This window comes from Nerophis ophidion, linkage group LG14, assembly GCF_033978795.1.
Source record: "Nerophis ophidion isolate RoL-2023_Sa linkage group LG14, RoL_Noph_v1.0, whole genome shotgun sequence".
NCBI lineage: Eukaryota > Metazoa > Chordata > Actinopteri > Syngnathiformes > Syngnathidae > Nerophis > Nerophis ophidion.
Window position 1 is genome coordinate 24025932 of NC_084624.1, and position 21814 is coordinate 24047745.

At 43.1% G+C, this 21814-nt stretch overlaps 1 protein-coding gene across 1 annotated transcript in view; it reads left to right on the top strand.

The window, feature by feature from the left end:
• The first annotated feature begins 8277 nt into the window (after window positions 1-8277).
• LOC133568907 (uncharacterized) overlaps window positions 8278-21814 on the top strand; it is a 37835-nt gene continuing 24298 nt past the window's right edge. The window contains exons 1-5 of the mRNA XM_061921099.1: window positions 8278-8485; window positions 8731-9479; window positions 9545-9619; window positions 9731-9830; window positions 12716-12807. Coding sequence (XP_061777083.1) covers window positions 8278-8485; window positions 8731-9479; window positions 9545-9619; window positions 9731-9830; window positions 12716-12807 — 1224 coding nt within the window. The remainder of the gene's footprint in view (window positions 8486-8730; window positions 9480-9544; window positions 9620-9730; window positions 9831-12715; window positions 12808-21814) is intronic.

The window sequence follows — 21814 nt, forward strand, 5'->3', positions numbered from 1 at the left end:
AGTTTTCCTTGCCCTTATGTGGGCCTACCGAGGATGTCGTGGTGGTTTGTGCAGCCCTTTGAGACACTAGTGATTTAGGGCTATATAAGTAAACATTGATTGATTGATTGATATATATATATATATATATATATATATATATATATATACCTGTATATATATATATATATATATATATATATATATACACACACACATATATGGATACATATAGCCCGGCCCCTGGCCAAATATTTTTAACCCAGTGCGGCCCCCGGGTAAAAAAAGTTTGGAGACCCCTGTTCTAGAGCACAGGTGTCAAACTTAAGCCCCGGGGCACATATCTGGCCCACCACATTATTTTATGTGGCCAGCGAAAGCCTGGAAATAACATGCATTAATAAAATGCTTGATCTTTTCTTACTAAATATATGTGTTCTTTCCCTTTTGACATTAAAAATCATGTACTGCATGCAATTGAATATATTTAAAAATTCAATATAATCAAAATCAAAATATTTTATAATCATGTATTCCAAAGATATTTTTAGGTAAAAAAAGATCAATACTGTTCTTAAATATCTGCTTGTCTTATCATTTCAAAACAAATGATCAAATTAGACTGGAAAATTTACAATAAATTTTACGGTTAAATTTACGGTAAAATCAACTTTGGTACTTTTTTTTCCCAAATACAGTAAGACAATAAAACATTAAAAAACAAATTAAAAAAACATTAAAACAAGATTTTACGCTAAAAACAAACAAATAGGCAGCTCTGTTGCTTGAATATTACCACTAAAAAATTTGATATTTTTTTCTCCATTCCATTTAATGTATTTCATTGTTTTATATGCTGTAAAAAACCCATTGCTTTTACTGTAACATTCTAGTGACTGAGCTGCCAGTTTTTAAAGTAAAATGTAAATATTTATTTGCAGCTTATGAAAAACAATATATTGTTAATCCATTATATATAAATATGTATATTCATATATTATCAATCAATGTTTACTTATATAGCCCTAAATCACTAGTGTCTCAAAGGGCTGCACAAACCACCACGACATCCTCGGTAGGCTCACATAAGGGCAAGGAAAACTCACACCCAGTGGGACATCGGTGACAATGATAACTATGAGAACCTTAGAGAGGAGGAAAGCAATGGATGTCGAGCGGGTCTAACATGATACTATGAAAGTTCAATCCACAATGGATCCAACACAGTCGCGAGAGTCCAGTCCAAAGCGGATCCAACACAGCAGCGAGAGTCCCGTTCACAGCGGAGCCAGCAGGAAACCATCCCAAGCGGAGGCGGATCAGCATCGCAGAGATGTCCCCAGCCGATACACAGGCAAGCAGTACATGGCCACCGGATCGGACCGGACCCCCTCCACAAGGGAGAGTGGGACATAGAAGAAAAAGAAAAGAAACGGCAGATCAACTGGTCTAAAAAGGGAGTCTATTTAAAGGCTAGAGTATACAAATGAGTTTTAAGGTTAGACTTAAATGCTTCTACTGAGGTGGCATCTCGAACTGTTACCGGGAGGGCATTCCAGAGTACTGGAGCCCGAACGGAAAACGCTCTATAGCCCGCAGACTTTTTTTGGGCTTTGGGAATCACTAACAAGCCGGAGTCCTTTGAACGCAGATTTCTTGCCGGGACATATGGGGCAATACAATCGGCAAGATAGGATGGAGCTAGACCGTGTAGTATTTTATACGTAAGTAGTAAAACCTTAAAGTCACATCTTAAGTGCACAGGAAGCCAGTGCAGGTGAGCCAGTACAGGCGTAATGTGATCAAACTTTCTTGTTCTTGTCAAAAGTCTAGCAGCCGCATTTTGTACCAACTGTAATCTTTTAATGCTAGACATGGGGAGACCCGAAAATAATACGTTACAGTAGTCGAGGCGAGACGTAACAAACGCATGGATAATGATCTCAGCGTCTTTAGTGGACAGAATGGAGCGAATTTTAGCGATATTACAGAGATGAAAGAAGGCCGTTTTAGTAACGCTTTTAATGTGTGCCTCAAAGGAGAGAGTTGGGTCGAAGATAATACCCAGATTCTTTACCGTGTCGCCTTGTTTAATTGTTTGGTTGTCAAATGTTAGAGTTGTATTATTAAATAGAGTTCGGTGTCTAGCAGGACCGATAATCAGCATTTCCGTTTTTTTGGCGTTGAGTTGCAAAAAGTTAGCGGACATCCATTGTTTAATTTCATTAAGACACGCCTCCAGCTGACTACAATCCGGCGTGTTGGTCAGCTTTAGGGGCATGTAGAGTTGGGTGTCATCAGCATAACAGTGAAAGATAATACCGTATTTGCGTATGATGTCACCTAGCGGCAGCATGTAGATGCTGAAGAGTGCAGGGCCAAGGACCGAACCCTGGGGAACTCCACACGTTACCTTAACGTAGTCCGAGGTCACATTGTTATGGGAGACACACTGCATCCTATCAGTAAGATAAGAGTTAAACCAAGACAGGGCTAAGTCTGACATACCAATTCGTGTTTTGATACGTTCTAATAAAATATTATGATCGACGGTATCGAAAGCAGCGCTAAGATCGAGGAGCAGCAACATAGATGACGCATCAGAATCCATCGTTAGCAATAGATCATTAGTCATTTTTGCGAGGGCTGTCTCCGTGGAGTGATTTGCCCTGAAACCGGATTGAAAGGTTTCACATAGATTGTTAGACGCTAAGTGTTCATTTAACTGCTCCGCAACAATTTTTTCAAGGATTTTTGAAATAAAGGGAAGGTGAGACACCGGCGGGTAGTTTACCATGAGGTCAGGATCGAGGTTAGGTCTTTTAAGAAGAGGATGAATAACCGCTTTTTTGAATGCTAGGGGAACAGTGCCCGAGGAGAGTGATAAGTTTATAATATTTAGCACTGATGGATCTAATAATACAAAGAGCTCCTTGATCAGTTTCCCAGGAAGAGGGTCAAGTAAACATGTTGTCTGTTTTATTCCATTTACACGTTGTAACAATTCCTCTAATGTTATTTCCTCAAAACGAGAGAAACTATTTTGGAGGGCAGTATCCGCCGTATATACCATCGTGTCTGTGTTAATAGAACCCCGTTGTAGCATTGTCTTTAATCTCCTTTCTAATGACTTCAATTTTCTTACTAAAGAATTGCATAAAGTCATCAGCTGAGTGGGTTGAGCTACTGGAAGGGGTCCCTTGTTGGGTTAGCGATGCTACCGTACTAAACAAAAATTTAGGATCGTTTTTATTACGGTGGATGAGATTTGAGTAATATTTAGCTTTAGCTAAGGTAAGCATGCGTTTATAAGTTATTAAACCATCACTCCATGCTTGATGGTGCACCTCAAGTTTAGTCGTGCGCCATTTGCGTTCCAGCTTTCTACATAATAATTTCTGAGCTCTAGTTTCTTCTGTAAACCACGGGGTGCGCTTTTTTGGAGCCTTTTTTAACTTTAGCGGTGCTATGTTATCAATGGTTTCGCGCAGGGCGTCGTTAAAGTTGTTAGTGAGGTTATCAATAGAGCCCACATACTTTGGGAATGGTGCCATTACCGAGGGCAGTAGGTCAGCAAGAGTTGTCGTTGTGGCTGTATTAATGTTGCGGCTGCTATAGCAGTTATTATTATTATTAGTTTGACGAACATGCGTCTGAACCTCGAATTTTATAAGGTAATGATCGGACAATACTTTAGTATATGGGAGTATCGTAACTTTGGAAACGGTGATACCCCTGACAAGCACTAGGTCTATCGTATTACCGTTGCGATGCGTGGGTTCATTTATTATTTGTGTGAGACCACAGCTATCAATTACAGTCTGGAGCGCTACGCACGGTGGGTCCGATGGGGTATTCATATGGATATTAAAGTCCCCCATTATGATTATATTATCGGCGTGTGTCACTAGATCAGCAACGAACTCTGAGAATTCATTGATAAAGTCCGAATAGGGCCCTGGGGGTCGGTAGATAACAGCCAGGTGTAGAGGCAGCGGTGTGACAGACCTTATAGTAAGCACCTCAAACGATTTATATTTATTATTTATGTTAGGACTAAGGTTAAAGTTTTCCTTGTATATTAGTGCGACCCCCACACCCCTTTTAAGCGGACGGGCAATATGCGCATGTGTAAAGTTAGGAGGACATGCCTCATTTAGCGCAAAAAAGTCGTTTGGTTTAAGCCAGGTTTCGCTGAGACCGATGACGTTAAGATTGTTGTCTCTGATAATATCATTAACTAATAACGTTTTGGGAGACAATGATCTTATGTTTAAAAAACCTATATTATAGGTAGTGGGCTGTTTCAGGCGATGTGGCCCTCAACAAAAATAAAAACGAGTTTGACACCCCTGGTCTCGCGGTCCCCAGCAGTCTCTTTTTGTTGACGCTATTAAAAAAACAGAATGCATGTGTCACTTTTGTTACTGCTACTAAGCAACCGGACGCCTGAATGCTGCCAGTCTAGGTCCAGGTGGACACCACTAGCACCGTGTGCAGTATTAATGATGGTGCAGAAACACAACCTGTTCAAGAAAGCATATGTCAAGACAGGAGGGGAGAGAAGGTCTGTACTTACTTACTTGTATAGGTGAAGCTTGGAAGCATTTTTGAAACAACTTTTTTTTTTTGGCAGCCCAGAAGGATTATGTAAGTATATTGTACGTATATGTGTGAGATGTAAGTGACTTCCTGGAAATGTCAGGGTTAATACAACATGCTTAATTGCTAGTGTACAATTTGCAATGCTCTCTGTGTTTGTTTCTTTACACCGGCTATTTATGTGGAAATGTTCCTCTTATTTTTCTTGAAAAATAAACCTGTTGTTGGAATTGCGGTGCCATACTTACAATTCACCAACACAAGTATCTTTAGCATTGTTAGGGTACTTACATGAGAGAATGCACAATGGACATTTGCGTTTGGATAGATGGCTATTTTGTTCAGAAATCCTACAAACCCCATTTCCATATGAGTTGGGAAATTGTGTTAGAAGGAAATATAAACGGAATGCAATGATTTGCAAATCATTTTCAACCCATATTCAATTGAATGCACTACAAAGACAAGATATTTGATGTTCAAACTCATACATTTTTTTTTTTTCAAATAATAATTAACTTAGAATTTCATGGCTGCAACACGTGCCAAAGTAGTTGGGAAAGGGCATGTTCACCACTGTGTTTCATCACCTTTTCTTTTAACAACACTCAATAAACGTTTGGGAACTAACGAAACTAATTGTTGACGCTTTGGGAAAGTGGAATTCTTTACCATTCTTGCTTGACGTACAGCTTAAGTTGTTTAAGAGTCCGGGGTCTTGTTGTCGTATTTTACGCTTCATAAAGCGCCCCTTATTTTTGATGGGAGACATGTCTGGACTGCAGGCGGGCCAGGAAAGTACCCACACTCTTTTACTACAAAGCCACGCTGCTGTAACACGTGGCTTGGCATTGTCTTGCTGAAATAAGCAGGGGCGTCCATGATAACGTTGCTTGGATGACAACATATGTTGCTCCAAAACCTGTATGGACCATCCAGCATTAATGGTGCCTTCACAGATGTGTAAGTTACCCATGCCTTGGGCACTAATACACCCCCATACCATCACAGATGCTGGCTTTTGAACTTTGCGCTTAGAACAATCCGGATGGTTATTTTCCTCTTTGTTCCGGAGGACACCACGTCCACGGTTTCCAAACTTTGCATTAGTCGATCTTAGATGAGCTCGGGCCCAGCGAAGGCGGCGGCGTTCCTGTGTGTTGTTGATAAATGGCTTTTGCTTTGCATAGTAGAGTTTTAACTTGCACTTACAGATGTACCGACCAACTGTAGTTACTGACAGTGGTTTTATGAAGTGTTCCTGAGCCCATTTAGTGATATCCTTTACACACTGATGTGGGTACCCCCTGAGGGTTCAACGGTCCATAACATCATTGCTTACGTGCAGTGATTTTTTGATGATTTTACGGACCGTAGATGGTAAAATCCCTAAAATCCTTGCAATGGCTAGTTGAGAAATGTTCTAAAACTGTTCGACACTTTGCTTACAAACTGGTGACCCTCACCTCATCCTTGTTTGTGAATTACTTAGCATTTCATGGAAGCTGCTTTTATACCCAATCATGGCACCCACCTGTTCCCAATTAGCCTGCACACCTGTGGGATGTTCTAAATAAGTGTTTGATGAGCATTCCTCAACTTTATCAGTATTTATTGCCACCTTTCCCAGCTTCTTTGTCACGTGTTGCTGGCATCAAATTCTAAAGTAAATGATTATTTGCAAAAAAAAATGTTTATCAGTTTGAACATCAAATATGTTGTCTTTGTAGCATATTCAACTGAATATGGGTTGAAAATGATTTGCAAATCATTGTATTCCGTTTATATTTACATCTAGCACAATTTCCCAACTCATATGGAAACAGGGTTTGTAAATACTACATACATTCAGTCAGATTTAGCATAAATATTCATGAGAATAATGAATAATGAGAAGAATACAAGCACATTTGTGGCACAATATGATATTTTTTGGAGTGGAACAACAACTGCAGTCTTCGTATGATCACAGAACATGTGCAGAGTTACAAAACCCAAAATCGGTGAAGTTGGCACGTTGTGAAAAAGAGTGAATTAAAACAGAATACAGCCATCCATCCATTCATTTCCTACCGCTTATTCCCTTTGGGGTCGCGGGGGGCGCTGGTGCCTATACCTCAACTACAATCGCGCGGAAGGCAGGGTACACCCTGGACAAGTCGCCACCTCATCGCAGAACAGAATAAAATGATTTGCAAATCCTTTAACTTATATTCAATTGAATAGACTGCAAATACAATATATTTAATGTTCACACTGAGAAACTTATTTTTTTTTGTGCAAATAATCATTGAAAAAAAGTTGTCAGAGGGGCATTTTTACCACTGTGTTACATGGCCTTTTCTTTTAACAAAACTCAGTAAACGTTTGGGAACTGAGGAGACACATTTTTGAAGCTTTTCAGGTAGAATTATTTTCCATTCTTGCTAAAGTTGTTCAACAATCCGGGGTCTCCGTTGTAGTATTTTAGGCTTCATATCGCGCCATACATTTTGAATGACAGACAGGTCTGGACTACAGGCAGGCCAGTCTAGTACCCGCACTGTTTTACTACGAAGACACGCTGTTGTAACACATGCCGAATGTGGCTTGGCATTGTCTTGCTGAAATAAGCAGGGGCTTCCATGAAAAATACCTTGCTTGGATGGCAACATATGTTTCTACAAAACTTGTATGTACCTTTCAGCATTAACTAATACACCCCATACCATAACAGATGCTGGCTTTTGAACTTTGTGCCTTTGAACAGTCGGGATGGTTCTTTTCCTCTTTGGTCCGCAGGACATGACATCCACAATTTCCCAAAAAATTTGAAATTTGGACTCGTCAGACCACAGAACACTTTTCCACTTTGCATCAGTCCATCTTAGATGAGCTTGGGCACAGCAAAGCTGGCAGCGTTTCTTGGTGTTGTTGACAAATGGCTTTGGCTTTGCATAGTAGAGTTTTAACTTGCACTTACAGATGTAGTGACCAACTGGAGTTATTGACAGTGGTTTTCTGTAGTGTTCCTGAGCTCATGTGGTGATCCTTGACACACTGATGTCGCTTTTTGATGCAGTACCGCCTGAGGGATCAAAGGTCACGGGCATTGCTGCTTATGTGCAGTGATTTCTCCAGATTCTCTGAACCTTGTGATGATATCCCGGATCATATATGGTGAAATCCCTAAATTCCTTGCAATAGCTCGTTGAGAAATGTTCTTAAAATATTGGACAATTTGCTCACGCGTTTGTTCACAAAGTGGTGACATTCGCCGCATCTTTGTTTGTGAATGACTGAGCATTTCATGGAAGCTGCTTTTATACCCAATCATGGCACCCACCTGTTCCCAATTAGCCTGCTCACCTGTGGGATGTTCCAAATAAGTGTTTGATGAGCATTCCTTAAACTTTCTCAGTCGTTTTTTGCCACTCGTGCCAGCTTTTTTGAAACAGGTTGCCGGCATGAAATTCCAATTGAGCTAATATTTGCAAAAAATAACAAAGTTTACCAGTTGGAACATTAAATATCTTGTCTTTGCAGTTTATTCAATTAAATATAAGTTGAAAAGGATTTGCTAATCATTGTATTCTTTTTATTTTCCATTTACACAACGTGACAACTTCATTGGTTTTGGGTTTTGTATTATTACTGTGTTACTATATGACTCATATGTTGCATTAAAGACTTACCAATACTGTGGAATAGTGAGTCATGGAGGAGAACCCAGTAGAATCTGATGATGACGTCCAGAAGGCGCACGGGACCACACTTCTGTGGGAAAAGAGAATTCAACACAGCATTGTGGTGGACCTCAGCGAGGATGAAAGCCTTCACCTCAGTGACCTACAGGCTTCTTCTTTAGCTTTTCATCTCACGCAGGAGAAGTGTGCAAGGTCAGAGGCCAGTGTCCATATCAATGGTGAGTCTTCATGATGATGGCTTGAGAAAAAAAAGACACAAATAAGAAGCATAAGAGATCTTAATGTGGTTGTTTGCAGAAAGTGCTGAGCAATCAGTTGTGGATGATACCTACTCAGGTTTCAGTGTTGTCAGGAGTCAATCAATCAATCAATCAATGTTTACTTATATAGCCCTAAATCACTAGTGTCTCAAAGGGCTGCACAAACATCCACTCAAACTTGCAAAGACACAACACCATGCAAGATGAGGAGACTATGCACCAGGAGTATGAAGACCCGGGGCAGAATACCAGCGATGAGGATCAGGAGGACCTCCCATATGACGGAGAGCTGGGCAGTCCTTACTTCACCCGTATGGTAAACGTGATATCTGATGAAGGAAAAACTGTGCTTCAGTCGCCTGAAAATGTGGAGAAACAAGCAACTTTACCGCAAGAGGTTGCTATTGAAGGAGCACCAACACAGCCCCGCCCTGCAGTTGACCTTAACCAGCTGTTGCTGCGCCATTTGGTCCGGGAGGATTTGCTGCCGATCGAAGCGGAGACTCTACCAGAGGTGTCCCTGCTGGAGAGTCTAGATGACCTTCTCTGCAGCGCCTCAACATGCGTCAACACTGCGGCGCTGAGCAGTATCTCTGAGAGAGAGAAGCTTTTAGAGGAGACATATCCTGACATCCCCAGTACTCAGTGCAAAGTGTGTGATGTTCTCACCAGGGATGTCTCTCATTTGCGCAGAAGGTCCTTCGGCGACATCAAGTACGGCCAGGGTCAAGTCCATTACCCGCTCCCTGACTTCTCCAAAGTAGCTCCTAAGGTGAAAATACCAAAGGCTTCCACTTGTGTTCCTCAAGTCCCCAGTCCTATGATCAGGGCCCAGTCCTCCCCGGAGATGTTAGACGTGATCAGCAGAGTCCTGGAGGATTCAGGCCAGCCATCAGAACTTTTTAAAGACACACATAAGCAGACTGGTCCTGCACCGGGGTATCACCTACAGGTGCAGCACACATTTATCACCTCTTCCTTGTACTGTAGGATACATGTTTTCTTCATTCTCTTCAGGCTGAATATGATAAATTACTGGCCAAATATGGCCAGGCTGAAAATCTCATAGACAGAATGAGGCTGGGAAGCAAAGTAAGTAAACATGCAATAATGGACGTCTCAGTGATCGAATTAAGTCTGGCTTTTACATAAATTAAAATCATTGGTACTTTAACTTAACTTTAAATGTTGCGATTTTTGCAGCTCTCGTCAGACGTTTGCATTGAGAATGAGGAGAGCGATACAGCAAACCTAAAGGAGGGAAGCCATGTTGGACTTGTAGCATCTCACATTCCAACACCAGGTAGGTTTCTCTATGACATCTGATATTACAGATTGTTTCCGTGCAGGTAAAGGGGATCAGATGACTCGATTCCGGTTGCATCTTCTTTGCTTTTGGGTGCCTATGTTACTTGAGAGCCAATGCCTGTAAACACATTCACTGGGTTTTCATGCACTAAATTAGTCCGATTTCTCAAATAGTTTTTTTTTTTTTTTGTATTTTCACACCAATGTGTGAAGTCCAAGTGTCCATGCACACTTTTTCTGCAGGCGAGCTACTTTTCAATTGACCAAGTGGAGGAGATCTACCTCATTCATATATATCATTAATATTTATTTACTTATGAAAGATACATTTTTGTTAGCAAGTTAAATGTGTTTAATGATAATACAAGCATGTTTAACATTCCTTTCTTTCATGAAGACAAGAATATAAGTTGGTGTATTACCTGATTCTAATAACTTGCATTGATTGGAATCAGACAGTAGTGATGATAACGTCCACATTTTCAAAAGGGGACCAAAAAGTCTTCCTTCCTGTCCAATACCGCATGAAAGTGGTTGCTTTTTGCCATCTTATTTGTCCAGCTTCCATACCACTTTTTATCCACTTTACAAGAAATACGTTGGCGGAAAATTCCGTAGCTTGCTAGCTTTATGAGACTCTTAATTTGTTAGCACAAACAGTTGAAGCAGGGCATTTATTTGAAGGTAGGACTGTGCGGTCGGTCTTTAGAGTTTTGACGGCAGGTTAAGGCGCAAAGTCTTTTAAAATAAAAAGTGTTTCTCGCCTTCCTGCCGGTCATTTTTTCTTAATAATGATCTGGCGGCAGCCAGCGTCAGCTCACAAGACCCTCAGGTGCCGTGAATGTCAATCAAGTGACGAAAGTGACATCGTTGTGAAGATTCATGATAGCTCATTTTTAAGTCAATTTGTTTAATTCCTGGATGGCGATGGACTGACACACCCTCCACCATCGACCGCTAGCTCGCCATCGACGTAATGGGCACCCCTGATCTAATGCGACTATTTTTCATACGTAGTGTGCCTCCCGTAGACTTATTTCCTTATGGTGCCGATAAATGTATTGCTTTTCCGATTGACCTATGATGTCACACTAGGCATCTTTGGTTCCTTACAAGTTAAAACATCTTAGCTCTGTTGTATGTGATGTCCCCGGTAATCCATCCATACATTTTCTACCGCTTATTGCCTTTTGGGGTCGCAGGGGGCGCTGGCGCCTATCTTAGCTACAATCGGGCGTAAGGCGGGGTACACCCCTGTAATATTGGCACATATTACGTCTCTAGTGGCTATGTTGATGTGAAATAGCAGACAGCATCAAGACATGCTCTTAGACAGCACCACAAACATGACGTTATTACCAAGAATGTATCGGAGCAGATGTAAGTAAGTAAATTGTATTCATAAAGCTTTTTTCACAGATATAATGACAAAGCGCTGTACAAAACATAAGAGAAGTAAAACAACAATTCAATGAACACTGTTAGGGTCTTGGTCAAGGGGGGGTGAACCTAGGATGCAGAGACAGGAGACAAGTGGAATTGCAAAAATGGAAAATTTCAATTAGACAAAAAAGGGATAATTAAGGGCAATGGGGCAGAAGCGCACACCATGTCACCTGGACAAAATAGGTTCCTCTGATGTCGGCAGGAGAAAGGGCCAGGGCGCACTGAGCAGGGCAAGAGTCCAACAAAAGAATCCCCTTTACCTCAGGGAGGCTGGGAAACAAACACAGAAGAGGTTAGGGAATTCAGGACTAAGTAGCAACAACGTACCAGGTCTGGTGAGGTGAAGCAGGCGCATGCACGAGGGAGGTACAGGATACATTAACCGGTAAGGCCAAGCTGTCTGTGACGAGCCTAAATACTGGCGGGCAATTAATTGCGAGTAGGTGTGCCCAAAGGTCCGCCACTCGCCGAGGACGAATCACTGAATACACAGGTACAGACAAAGGAGAAGACAGGACAAAACTAAAACACAACAGAAAACAACATAAAAAGGGTACAAAGTGGCCTCCAACTCCGGCTGAATTTCGGGAGATTTTCGGGAGAAAATTTCTCCCGGGAGGTTTTCGGGAGAGGCGCTGAATTTCGGGAGTCTCCCGGAAAACCCGGGAGGGTTGGCAAGTATGACTGAGGGGTCCCACTATGAAACTGAAGAGTAGGGGCATAACAAGTCAGTGATGTGCTGAGGGGCCCCACCATGCAACACACGGAAAGTCAGGACTAAAATATTCAACTGAATTTGACTGGAAGGCAATGAAGACTGGATCAAATGGGGGTGATATGGACTGTTCTGGGTGCATCAGTCTAAAGTCTGGCAGCTGCATTTTGTATCGTCTGAAGTTTCTTTGGTGTTGACTTGTTGAAAAGAATGAATAGAGAATTACCATAGTCAATACCAGATGAAATGAACGTGTGAATTATCATTTCCAGATCCAATTTTGACAGCAAATAACTCACTTGAGAAATATTTCTGAGGTGATAAAAAACAGTTTTTGGTCAATTTTATCGGGAGCAATGCAGGTCTGAAGCAAAGAAAGACCGGCGGGCGAGGTTTTTTTGGACGGAGAATCATGTAAACAAAACTTTAGAATGTCTTGGACTTCACTCATAGGGCTTCGTGGATTGATGGGAGGAGTTTTAAATCCGAAGGAAAAGACAGTTTGTGCCCCGGTTGATACTGTTCTGGACTATCTTACCAGTTGTGTGGAATACAGCTACTTTTCAAAAATCGAACAAGATCAGATCAAGGTGTTTCCATGGGTTGTAGAATGCTTATTTAGGGTCAAAATATTTGAGGAATCGCACTAATTTAGTGCATGGACACATGCTGATCAACAATCTCATACAAAATATCACTCTATATGTTTCATAAAACAGTTGAAACTCAGGTGATCACGTCCGATGAGGCCAGTGATGCTGAAAAAATGGCCGCTGAGCTGAGAGACATTATCAGCCAGTTCACGCAGACGGTGAGTTTTGGAGCCTGTCCTCTCAGTAATGTTTACATGTGTGTCTCGTTTTGCTGGCGGCATGAAAAAAATAAATGCATCTACATGGAGCAATATCAATAACGTGTGACGTCCAATGCGTGAAAATGATGTAATACAATGACTCGCCACAAGTGGTGCTGTAAGGAGACACAGAGCACAGCTTTGTGTAAAGTATGGCTAACTAAACGAGAGACGCCATCTTTGCTACCAATGATGTGTGCGACTGTTCCCATAAGAATGCAATAACAGTCGTTCTGACAATAGTTTTCCTGATTAAATCAACCAAAATAGTCTATCCATCCATCCATCCATCATCTTCCGCTTATCCGAGGTCGGGTCGCGGGGGCAACAGCCTAAGCAGGGAAACCCAGACTTCCCTCTCCCCAGCCACTTCGTCTAGCTCTTCCCGGGGGATCCCGAGGCGTTCCCAGGCCAGCCGGGAGACATAGTCTTCCCAACGTGTCCTGGGTCTTCCCCGTGGCCTCCTACCGGTTGGACGTGCCCTAAACACCTCCCTAGGGAGGCGTTCGGGTGGCATCCTGACCAGATGCCCGAACCACCTCATCTGGCTCCTCTCGATGTGAAGGAGCAGCGGCTTTACTTTGAGTTCCTCCCGGATGGCAGAGCTTCTCACCCTATCTCTAAGGGAGAGACCCGCCACACGGCGGAGGAAACTCATTTCGGCCGCTTGTTCCCGTGATCTTATCCTTTCGGTCATGACCCAAAGCTCATGACCATAGGTGAAGATGGGAACGTAGATCGACCGGTAAATTGAGAGCTTTGCCTTCCGGCTCAGCTCCTTCTTCACCACAACGGACCGGTACACCGTCCGCATTACTGAAGACGCCGCACCGATCCGCCTGTTGATCTCACGATCCACTCTTCCCTCACTCGTGAACAAGACTCCTAGGTACTTGAACTCCTTCACTTGGGGCAGGGTCTCCTCCCCAACCCGGAGATGGCACTCCACCCTTTTCCGGGCGAGAACCATGGACTCGGACTTGGAGGTGCTGATTCTCATTCCGGTCGCTTCACACTCGGCTGCGAACCGATCCAGCGAGAGCTGAAGATCCCGGTCAGATGAAGCCATCAGGACCACATCATCTGCAAAAAGCAGAGACCTAATCCTGCGGTTACCAAACCGGAACCCCTCAACGCCTTGACTGCGCCTAGAAATTCTGTCCATAAAAGTTATGAACAGAATCGGTGACAAAGGACAGCCTTGGCGGAGTCCAACCCTCACTGGAAATGTGTTCGACTTACTGCCGGCAATGCGGACCAAGCTTTGGCACTGATCGTACAGGGAACGGACCGCCACAATAAGACAGTCCGATACCCCATACTCTCTGAGCACTCCCCACAGGACTTCCCGAGGGACACGGTCGAATGCCTTCTCCAAGTCCACAAAGCACATGTAGACTGGTTGGGCAAACTCCCATGCACCCTCAAGAACCCTGCCGAGAGTATAGAGCTGGTCCACAGTTCCACGACCAGGACGAAAACCACACTGTTCCTCCTGAATCCGAGGTTCGACTATCCGACGTAGCCTCCTCTCCAGTACACCTGAATAAACCTTACCGGGAAGGCTGAGGAGTGTGATCCCACGATAGTTGGAACACACCCTCCGGTCCCCCTTCTTAAAGAGAGGAACCACCACCCCGGTCTGCCAATCCAGAGGTACCGCCCCCGATGTCCACGCGATGCTGCAAAGTCTTGTCAACCAAGACAGCCCCACAGCATCCAGAGCCTTAAGGAACTCCGGGCGGATCTCGTCCACCCCTGGGGCTTTGCCACCGAGGAGCTTTTTAACTACCTCAGCGACCTCAGCCCCAGAAATAGGAGAGTCCACCACAGATTCCCCAGGCACTGCTTCCTCATAGGAAGACGTGTTGGTGGGATTGAGGAGGTCTTCGAAGTATTCCTTCCACCTGTCCACAACATCCGCAGTCGAGGTCAGCAGAACACCATCCGCACCATACACGGTGTTGATAGTGCACTGCTTCCCCTTCCTGAGGCGGCGGACGGTGGTCCAGAATCGCTTCGAAGCCGTCCGGAAGTCGTTTTCCATAGCTTCCCCGAACTCTTCCCATGTCCGAGTTTTTGCCTCCGCGACCGCTGAAGCTGCACACCGCTTGGCCTGTCGGTACCTGTCCACTGCCTCCGGAGTCCTATGAGCCAAAAGGACCCGATAGGATTCCTTCTTCAGCTTGACGGCATCCCTCACCGCTGGTGTCCACCAAGGGGTTTTAGGATTGCCGCCCCGACAGGCACCAACTACCTTGCGGCCACAGCTCCGATCTGCCGCCTCGACAATAGAGGTGCGGAACATGGTCCACTCGGACTCAATGTCCAGCACCTCCCTCGTGACATGTTCGAAGTTCTTCCGGAGGTGGGAATTGAAACTTTGTCTGACAGGAGACTCTGCCAGACGTTCCCAGCAGACCCTCACAATGCGTTTGGGCCTCCCTCTCTGAGCTGCAACCTTATCGTGGTAGAGGAGTTTGCGTGTCCCAATGATCCTAGGAGATATGTTGTCCGGGGGCATAAAGCCCCCTGGTAGGGTCTCCCAAGGCAAACAGGTTCTAGGTGAGGGATCAGACAAAGAGCAGCTCGAAGACCTTTATGAAGAAGAAACATCATGGACCCAGATTTCCCTCGCCCGGACGCGGGTCACCGGGGCCCCCCTCTGGAGCCAGGCCCGGAGGTGGGGCACGATGGCGAGCGCCTGGTGGCCGGGCCTGTTCCCATGGGGCCCGGCCGGGCACAGCCCGAAGAGGCAACGTGGGTCACCCCTCCAATGGGCTCACCACCCATAGCAGGGGCCATAGAGGTCGGGTGCATTGTGAGCTGGGCGACAGCCGAAGGCAGGGCACTTGGCGGTCCGATCCTCGGCTACAGAAGCAAAATAGTCTAGTCTAGTCTAAATATAATTCTCAACACACTCCAGCTCATAAACTTACATTAAAACATGCTTTTATTGCGTCAAAGTATAATTTATGGCCGTATTTGATGCACTACGCCGCAACATTCATGCAGTGTTAAGTCACCAGCTGGTCCTCTAAAACAGTGGTTCTCAAATGGGGGTACGCGTACCCCTGGAGGTACTTGAAGGTATGCCAAGGGATACGTGAGAGTTTTTAAAAATATTCTAAAAATAGCAACAATTCTAAAATCCTTCATAAATACATTTATTGAATAATACTTAAACAAAATATGAATATAAGTTCAAAAACTGTGAAAAAACTATACAACAAAGCAATATTCAGTGTTGACAGCTAGATTTTATGTGGACATGTTCCATAAAAATTTATGTTAAAGATTAATTTTTTTGTGAAGAGATGTTTAGAATGAAGTCCATGAATCCAGATGGATTTATGAACAATCCCCCAAAGAGGGCACTTTAAGTTGATGATTACTTCCATGTGTAGAAATCTTTATTAATAATTGAATCACTTCTTTATTTTTCCACAAGTTTTTAGTTGTTTTCATATCTTTTTTTTCAAATAGTTCAAGAAAGACCACTACAAATGAGCAATATTTTGCACTGTTATACAATTTAATAAATCAGAAACTGATGACATAGTGCTGTATTTTACTTCTTTATCAAAAATGTTTTGCTCTGATTAGGGGGTACTTGAATTAAAAAAAATTTCACAGGGGGAACATCACTGAAAAAAGGTTGAGAACCACTGCTCTAATATGCTGCTGCCGCTACTTCAGAAATCAAATCAAATCAAATTTATAAAGCACATTTAAAATTTACCACAGGGATAGCCAAAGTGCTGTACAACAGGCAGGTTAAAAGATAACACAAAAAAACGAGCAAACACAACACAACACAAACAGAGCACGATGAAAAGTAAATAAATAAATAAATACATAGAAACAGGTTCACAGCAGGTGTATAATGGGATGCCATAGCAGGATGGAGATTACGGAATGTTAAAGGCCATGGAATAAAAGTGTGTTTTTAAGAGTGATTTAAAAACAGGAAGAGAGGAGGCCTGTCTAACACTCAAATGTAAGTCGTTCCAGAGCTTGGGAGCAGCAGCGGCAAAAGCTCTGTCACTTCTAAGCTTCAGCCTAGGGTCAGTAAGGCTGAAGGAGGTCGGAGAGATATGTTGGAGCGAGGTTGTTTAGACATTTGAAAACAAATACAAACCCCGTTTCCATATGAGTTGGGAAATTGTGTTGGATGTAAATATACACGGAATACAATGATTTGCAAATAATTTTCAACCCATATTCAGTTGAATATGCTACAAAGACAACATATTTGATGTTCAAACTGATCAATCAATCAATGTTTATTTATATAGCCCCAAATCACAAATGTCTCAAAGGACTGCACAAATCATTACGACTACAACATCCTCGGAAGAACCCACAAAAGGGCAAGGAAAACTCACACCCAGTGGGCAGAGAGAATTCACATCCAGTGGGACGCCAGTGACAATGCTGACTATGAGAAACCTTGGAGAGGACCTCAGATGTGGGCAACCCCCCCCTCTCTAGGGGACCGAAAGCAATGGATGTCGAGCGGGTCTAACATGATACTGTGAAAGTTCAATCCATAGTGGCTCCAACACAGCCGCGAGAGTTCAGTTCAAGCGGATCCAAGACAGCAGCGAGAGTCCCGTCCACAGGAAACCATCTCAAGCGGATCAGCAGCGTAGAGATGTCCCCAACAGATACAGGCGAGCGGTCCATCCTGGGTCCCGACGAGCGGTCCATCCTGGGTCTCGACTCTGGACAGCCAGTACTTCATCCATGGTCATCGGACCGGACCCCCTCCACAAGGGAGGGGGGGACATAGGAGAAAAAAAAGAAGCGGCAGATCAACTGGTCTAAAAAGGAGGTCTATTTAAAGGCTAGAGTATACAAATGAGTTTTAAGGTGAGACTTAAATGCTTCTACTGAGGTAGCATCTCGAACTGTTACCGGGAGGGCATTCCAGAGTACTGGAGCCCGAACGGAAAACGCTCTATAGCCCGCAGACTTTTTTTGGGCTCTAGGAATCACTAATAAGCCGGAGTCTTTTGAACGCAGATTTCTTGCCGGGACATACGGTACAATACAATCGGCAAGATAGGCTGGAGCTAGACCGTGTAGTATTTTATACGTAAGTAGTAAAACCTTAAAGTCACATCTTAAGTGCACAGGAAGCCAGTGCAGGTGAGCCAGTACAGGCGTAATGTGATCAAACTTTCTTGTTCTTGTCAAAAGTCTAGCAGCCGCATTTTGTACCAACTGTAATCTTTTAATGCTAGACATGGGGAGACCCGAAAATAATACGTTACAGTAATCGAGACGTGACGTAACAAACGCATGGATAATGATCTCGGCGTCTTTAGTGGACAAAATGGAGCGAATTTTAGCGATATTACGGAGATGAAAGAAGGCCGTTTTAGTAACGCTTTTAATGTGTGACTCAAAGGAGAGAGTTGGGTCGAAGATAATACCCAGATTTTTTACAGAGTCACCTTGTTTTATTATTTGGTTGTCAAATGTTAAAGTTGTATTATTAAATAGAGGTCGGTGTCTAGCAGGACCGATAATCAGCATTTCCGTTTTTTTGGCATTAAGTTGCAAAAAGTTAGCGGACATCCATTGTTTAATTTCATTAAGACACGCTTCCAACTGACTACAGTCCGGCGTGTTGGTCAGCTTTATGGGCATGTAGAGTTGGGTGTCATCAGCATAACAGTGAAAGCTAATACCGTATTTGCGTATGACGTCACCCAGCGGCAGCATGTAGATGCTGAAGAGTACAGGGCCAAGGACTGAACCCTGGGGAACTCCACACGTTACCTTAACATAGTCCGAGGTCACACTGTTATGGGAGACGCACTGCATCCTATCAGTAAGATAAGAGTTGAACCATGACAGGGCTGAGTCTGACATACCAATTCGTGTTTTGATACGCTCTAATAAAATATTATAATCGACGGTATCGAAAGCAGCGCTAAGATCGAGGAGCAGCAACATAGATGACGCATCAGAGTCCATCGTTAGCAATAGATCATTAGTCAATTTTGCGAGGGCTGTCTCAGTCGAGTGATTTGCCCTGAAACCGGATTGAAAGGTTTCACATAGATTGTTAAACGCTAAGTGTTAATTTAGCTGCTCTGCAACAATTTTTTCGAGGATTTTCGAAATAAAGGGAAGGTGAGACACCGGTCGGTAGTTTACCATGAGGTCAGGATCGAGGTTAGGTCTTTTAAGGAGAGGATGAATAACCGCTTTTTTGAATGCAAGGGGAACAGTGCCCGAGGAAAGTGATAAGTTTATAATATTTAGCACTGATGGACCTAATAATACAAAAAGCTCCTTGATAAGTTTCCCAGGAAGTGGGTCAAGTAAACATGTTGTTTGTTTTATTCTATTTACACGTTGTAACAATCCTTCTAATGTTATTTCATCAAAACGAGAGAAACTATTTTGGATATTTGCAGTATCCGCCGTATATACAATCGTATCTGTGTTACTATAACCCAGTTGTAGCTGGGACGCATTGTCTTTAATCTCCTTTCTAATAAGTTCAATTTTCTTATTAAAGAACTTCATAAAGTCATCTGCCAAATGGGTGGAGCTACTGGAAGGAGTCCCTCGTTGGGTTAGCAATGCTACTGTACTAAACAAAAATTTTGGATCGTTTTTATTAATGCGGATGAGATTTGAGTAATAATTAGTTTTAGCTAAGGTAAGCATGCGTTTATAAGTTATTAAACTATCACTCCATGCTTGATGGTGCACCTCAAGTTTAGTCGTGCGCCATTTGCGTTCCAGCTTTCTACATAATAATTTCTGAGCTCTAGTTTCTTCAGTAAACCATGGCGTACGCCTTTTTGGAGCCTTTTTTAACTTCAGCGGTGCTATACTATCAATGGTTTCGCGCAGGGCGTTGTTAAAGTTGTTAGTGAGGTTATCAATAGACCCCACATACTTTGGGAACGGTGCCATTACCGAGGGCAGTAGGTCCGCAAGAGTCGTCGTTGTGGCTGTATTAATGTTGCGGCTGCTATAGCAGTTATTATTATTATTAGTTTGACGAACATGCGTCTGAACTTCGAATTTTATAAGGTAATGATCGGACAATACTTTAGTATACGGGAGTATCGTAACTTTGGAAACGGTGATACCTCTGACAAGCACTAGGTCTATCGTATTACCGCTGCGATGCGTCGGTTCATTTATTATTTGTGTAAGACCACAGCTATCAATTATAGTCTGGAACGCCACGCACGGCGGGTCCAATGGGGTATTCATATGGATATTAAAGTCCCCCATTATAATTATATTATCGGCGTGCTTCACTAGATCAGCAACAAACTCTGAGAATTCACTAATAAAGTCCGAATAGGGCCCTGGGGGGCGGTAGATAACGGCCAGGCACAGAGGCAGAGGTGTGGCAGACTTCATAGAAAGCACCTCAAACGATTTATATTTATTATTTAAGTTAGGACTAAAGTTAAAGTTTTCGTTGTATATTAGTGCGACACCCCCTCCCCTTTTGAGGTGACGGGCAATATGCGCATTCGTATAGTTAGGAGGGGATGCCTCATTTATCGCAAAAAAGTCGTCTGGTTTAAGCCAGGTTTCGCTAAGACCGATGACGTTAAGGTTATTGTCTCTAATGACCTCATTGACTAATAACGTTTTGGGAGACAAAGATCTGATGTTTAGAAAGCCCATATTATAGGTAGTGGGCTGTTTTAAGGAGTTGTTGATAAAATTATCCGTAGTAGCAATATTAATAATGTTGCGTTTATTATGCGCAGTGTACTTAAAATAATTACGACCATATCTAGGAATTGATATGACGGGAATTTTCAGATTGTCTACTTGGCGCTGCGATAAACTGAACGCATCATAATTTGCCACCTCAGTAGAATGCATGTCTAACTCTGACGTAGTCATAGACACAGTAGAAAAAACATTTTGTGAGTTGTGTATTATTCTACGAAAATTGCTATGTGTACAGGGATCGTCCAGCCTGGCGCTGGCTAGTTCTAGCTTAACTGACTCCATACCCAGGCTAGCAGGCTCTGTAATTGCCTGTGACCGAGCTTGCTCTAGTGCAGTTAGTCAAATGTGGCTCAATGCGCAGTCTATGTTCCGAGACAAGAGGATAGCGCCTTCCTGGTTAGGGTGAAGGCCGTCTCTCCTCAGCAAACCAGGTTTGCCCCAGAAAGAGGGCCAATTATCCATAAACGTAAATCCCTGTTGTCTGCAGAAGCTATCCATCCACTTGTTAAGAGAGACTAATCTGCTATATCTCTCATCATTGCCTCTCCCAGGCAGGGGGCCAGAGACAATTACTCGATGCCTGGACATCTTTCTGGCGAGATTACAAGCCCTGGCTATGTTTCTCTTTGTAATCTCTGATTGTCTCATCCTAACGTCATTGAAGCCAACGTGTATTACTATATTCACATAACTAGTGGTGCGGTTAGCCTGCCGTACGTGTTTACTAGACCTGTTGCGCGTTAGCTCCCTAAGATTAGCTTCATTTTTTTTTGCAAATAATCATTAACTTTAGAATTCGATGCCAGCAACACGTGACAAAGAAGTTGGGAAAGGTGACAATAATTACTGATAAAGTTGAGGAATGGTCGTTAAACACTTATGTGGAAACTCCCACAGGTGTGCAGGCTAATTGGGAACAGGTGGGTGCCATGATTGGGTATAAAAACAGCTTCCCCATCGTTTCATGTGAAAGACTGAGCATTTTTTGGGAAGCTGTTTTTATAACCAATCTTGGCCTACACACCTGTGGGATGTTCAAAAAAAAAGTGTTTGATGAGCATTCTTCAACTTTATCAGTATTTATTGCCACCTTTCCCAACTTCTTTGTCACGTGTTGCTGGCATCAAATTCTAAAGTTAATAATTATTTGCAAAAAAAAAAAAATGTTTATCAGTTTGAACATCAAATATGTTGTCTTTGTAGCATATTCAACTGAATATGGGTTGAAAATGATTTG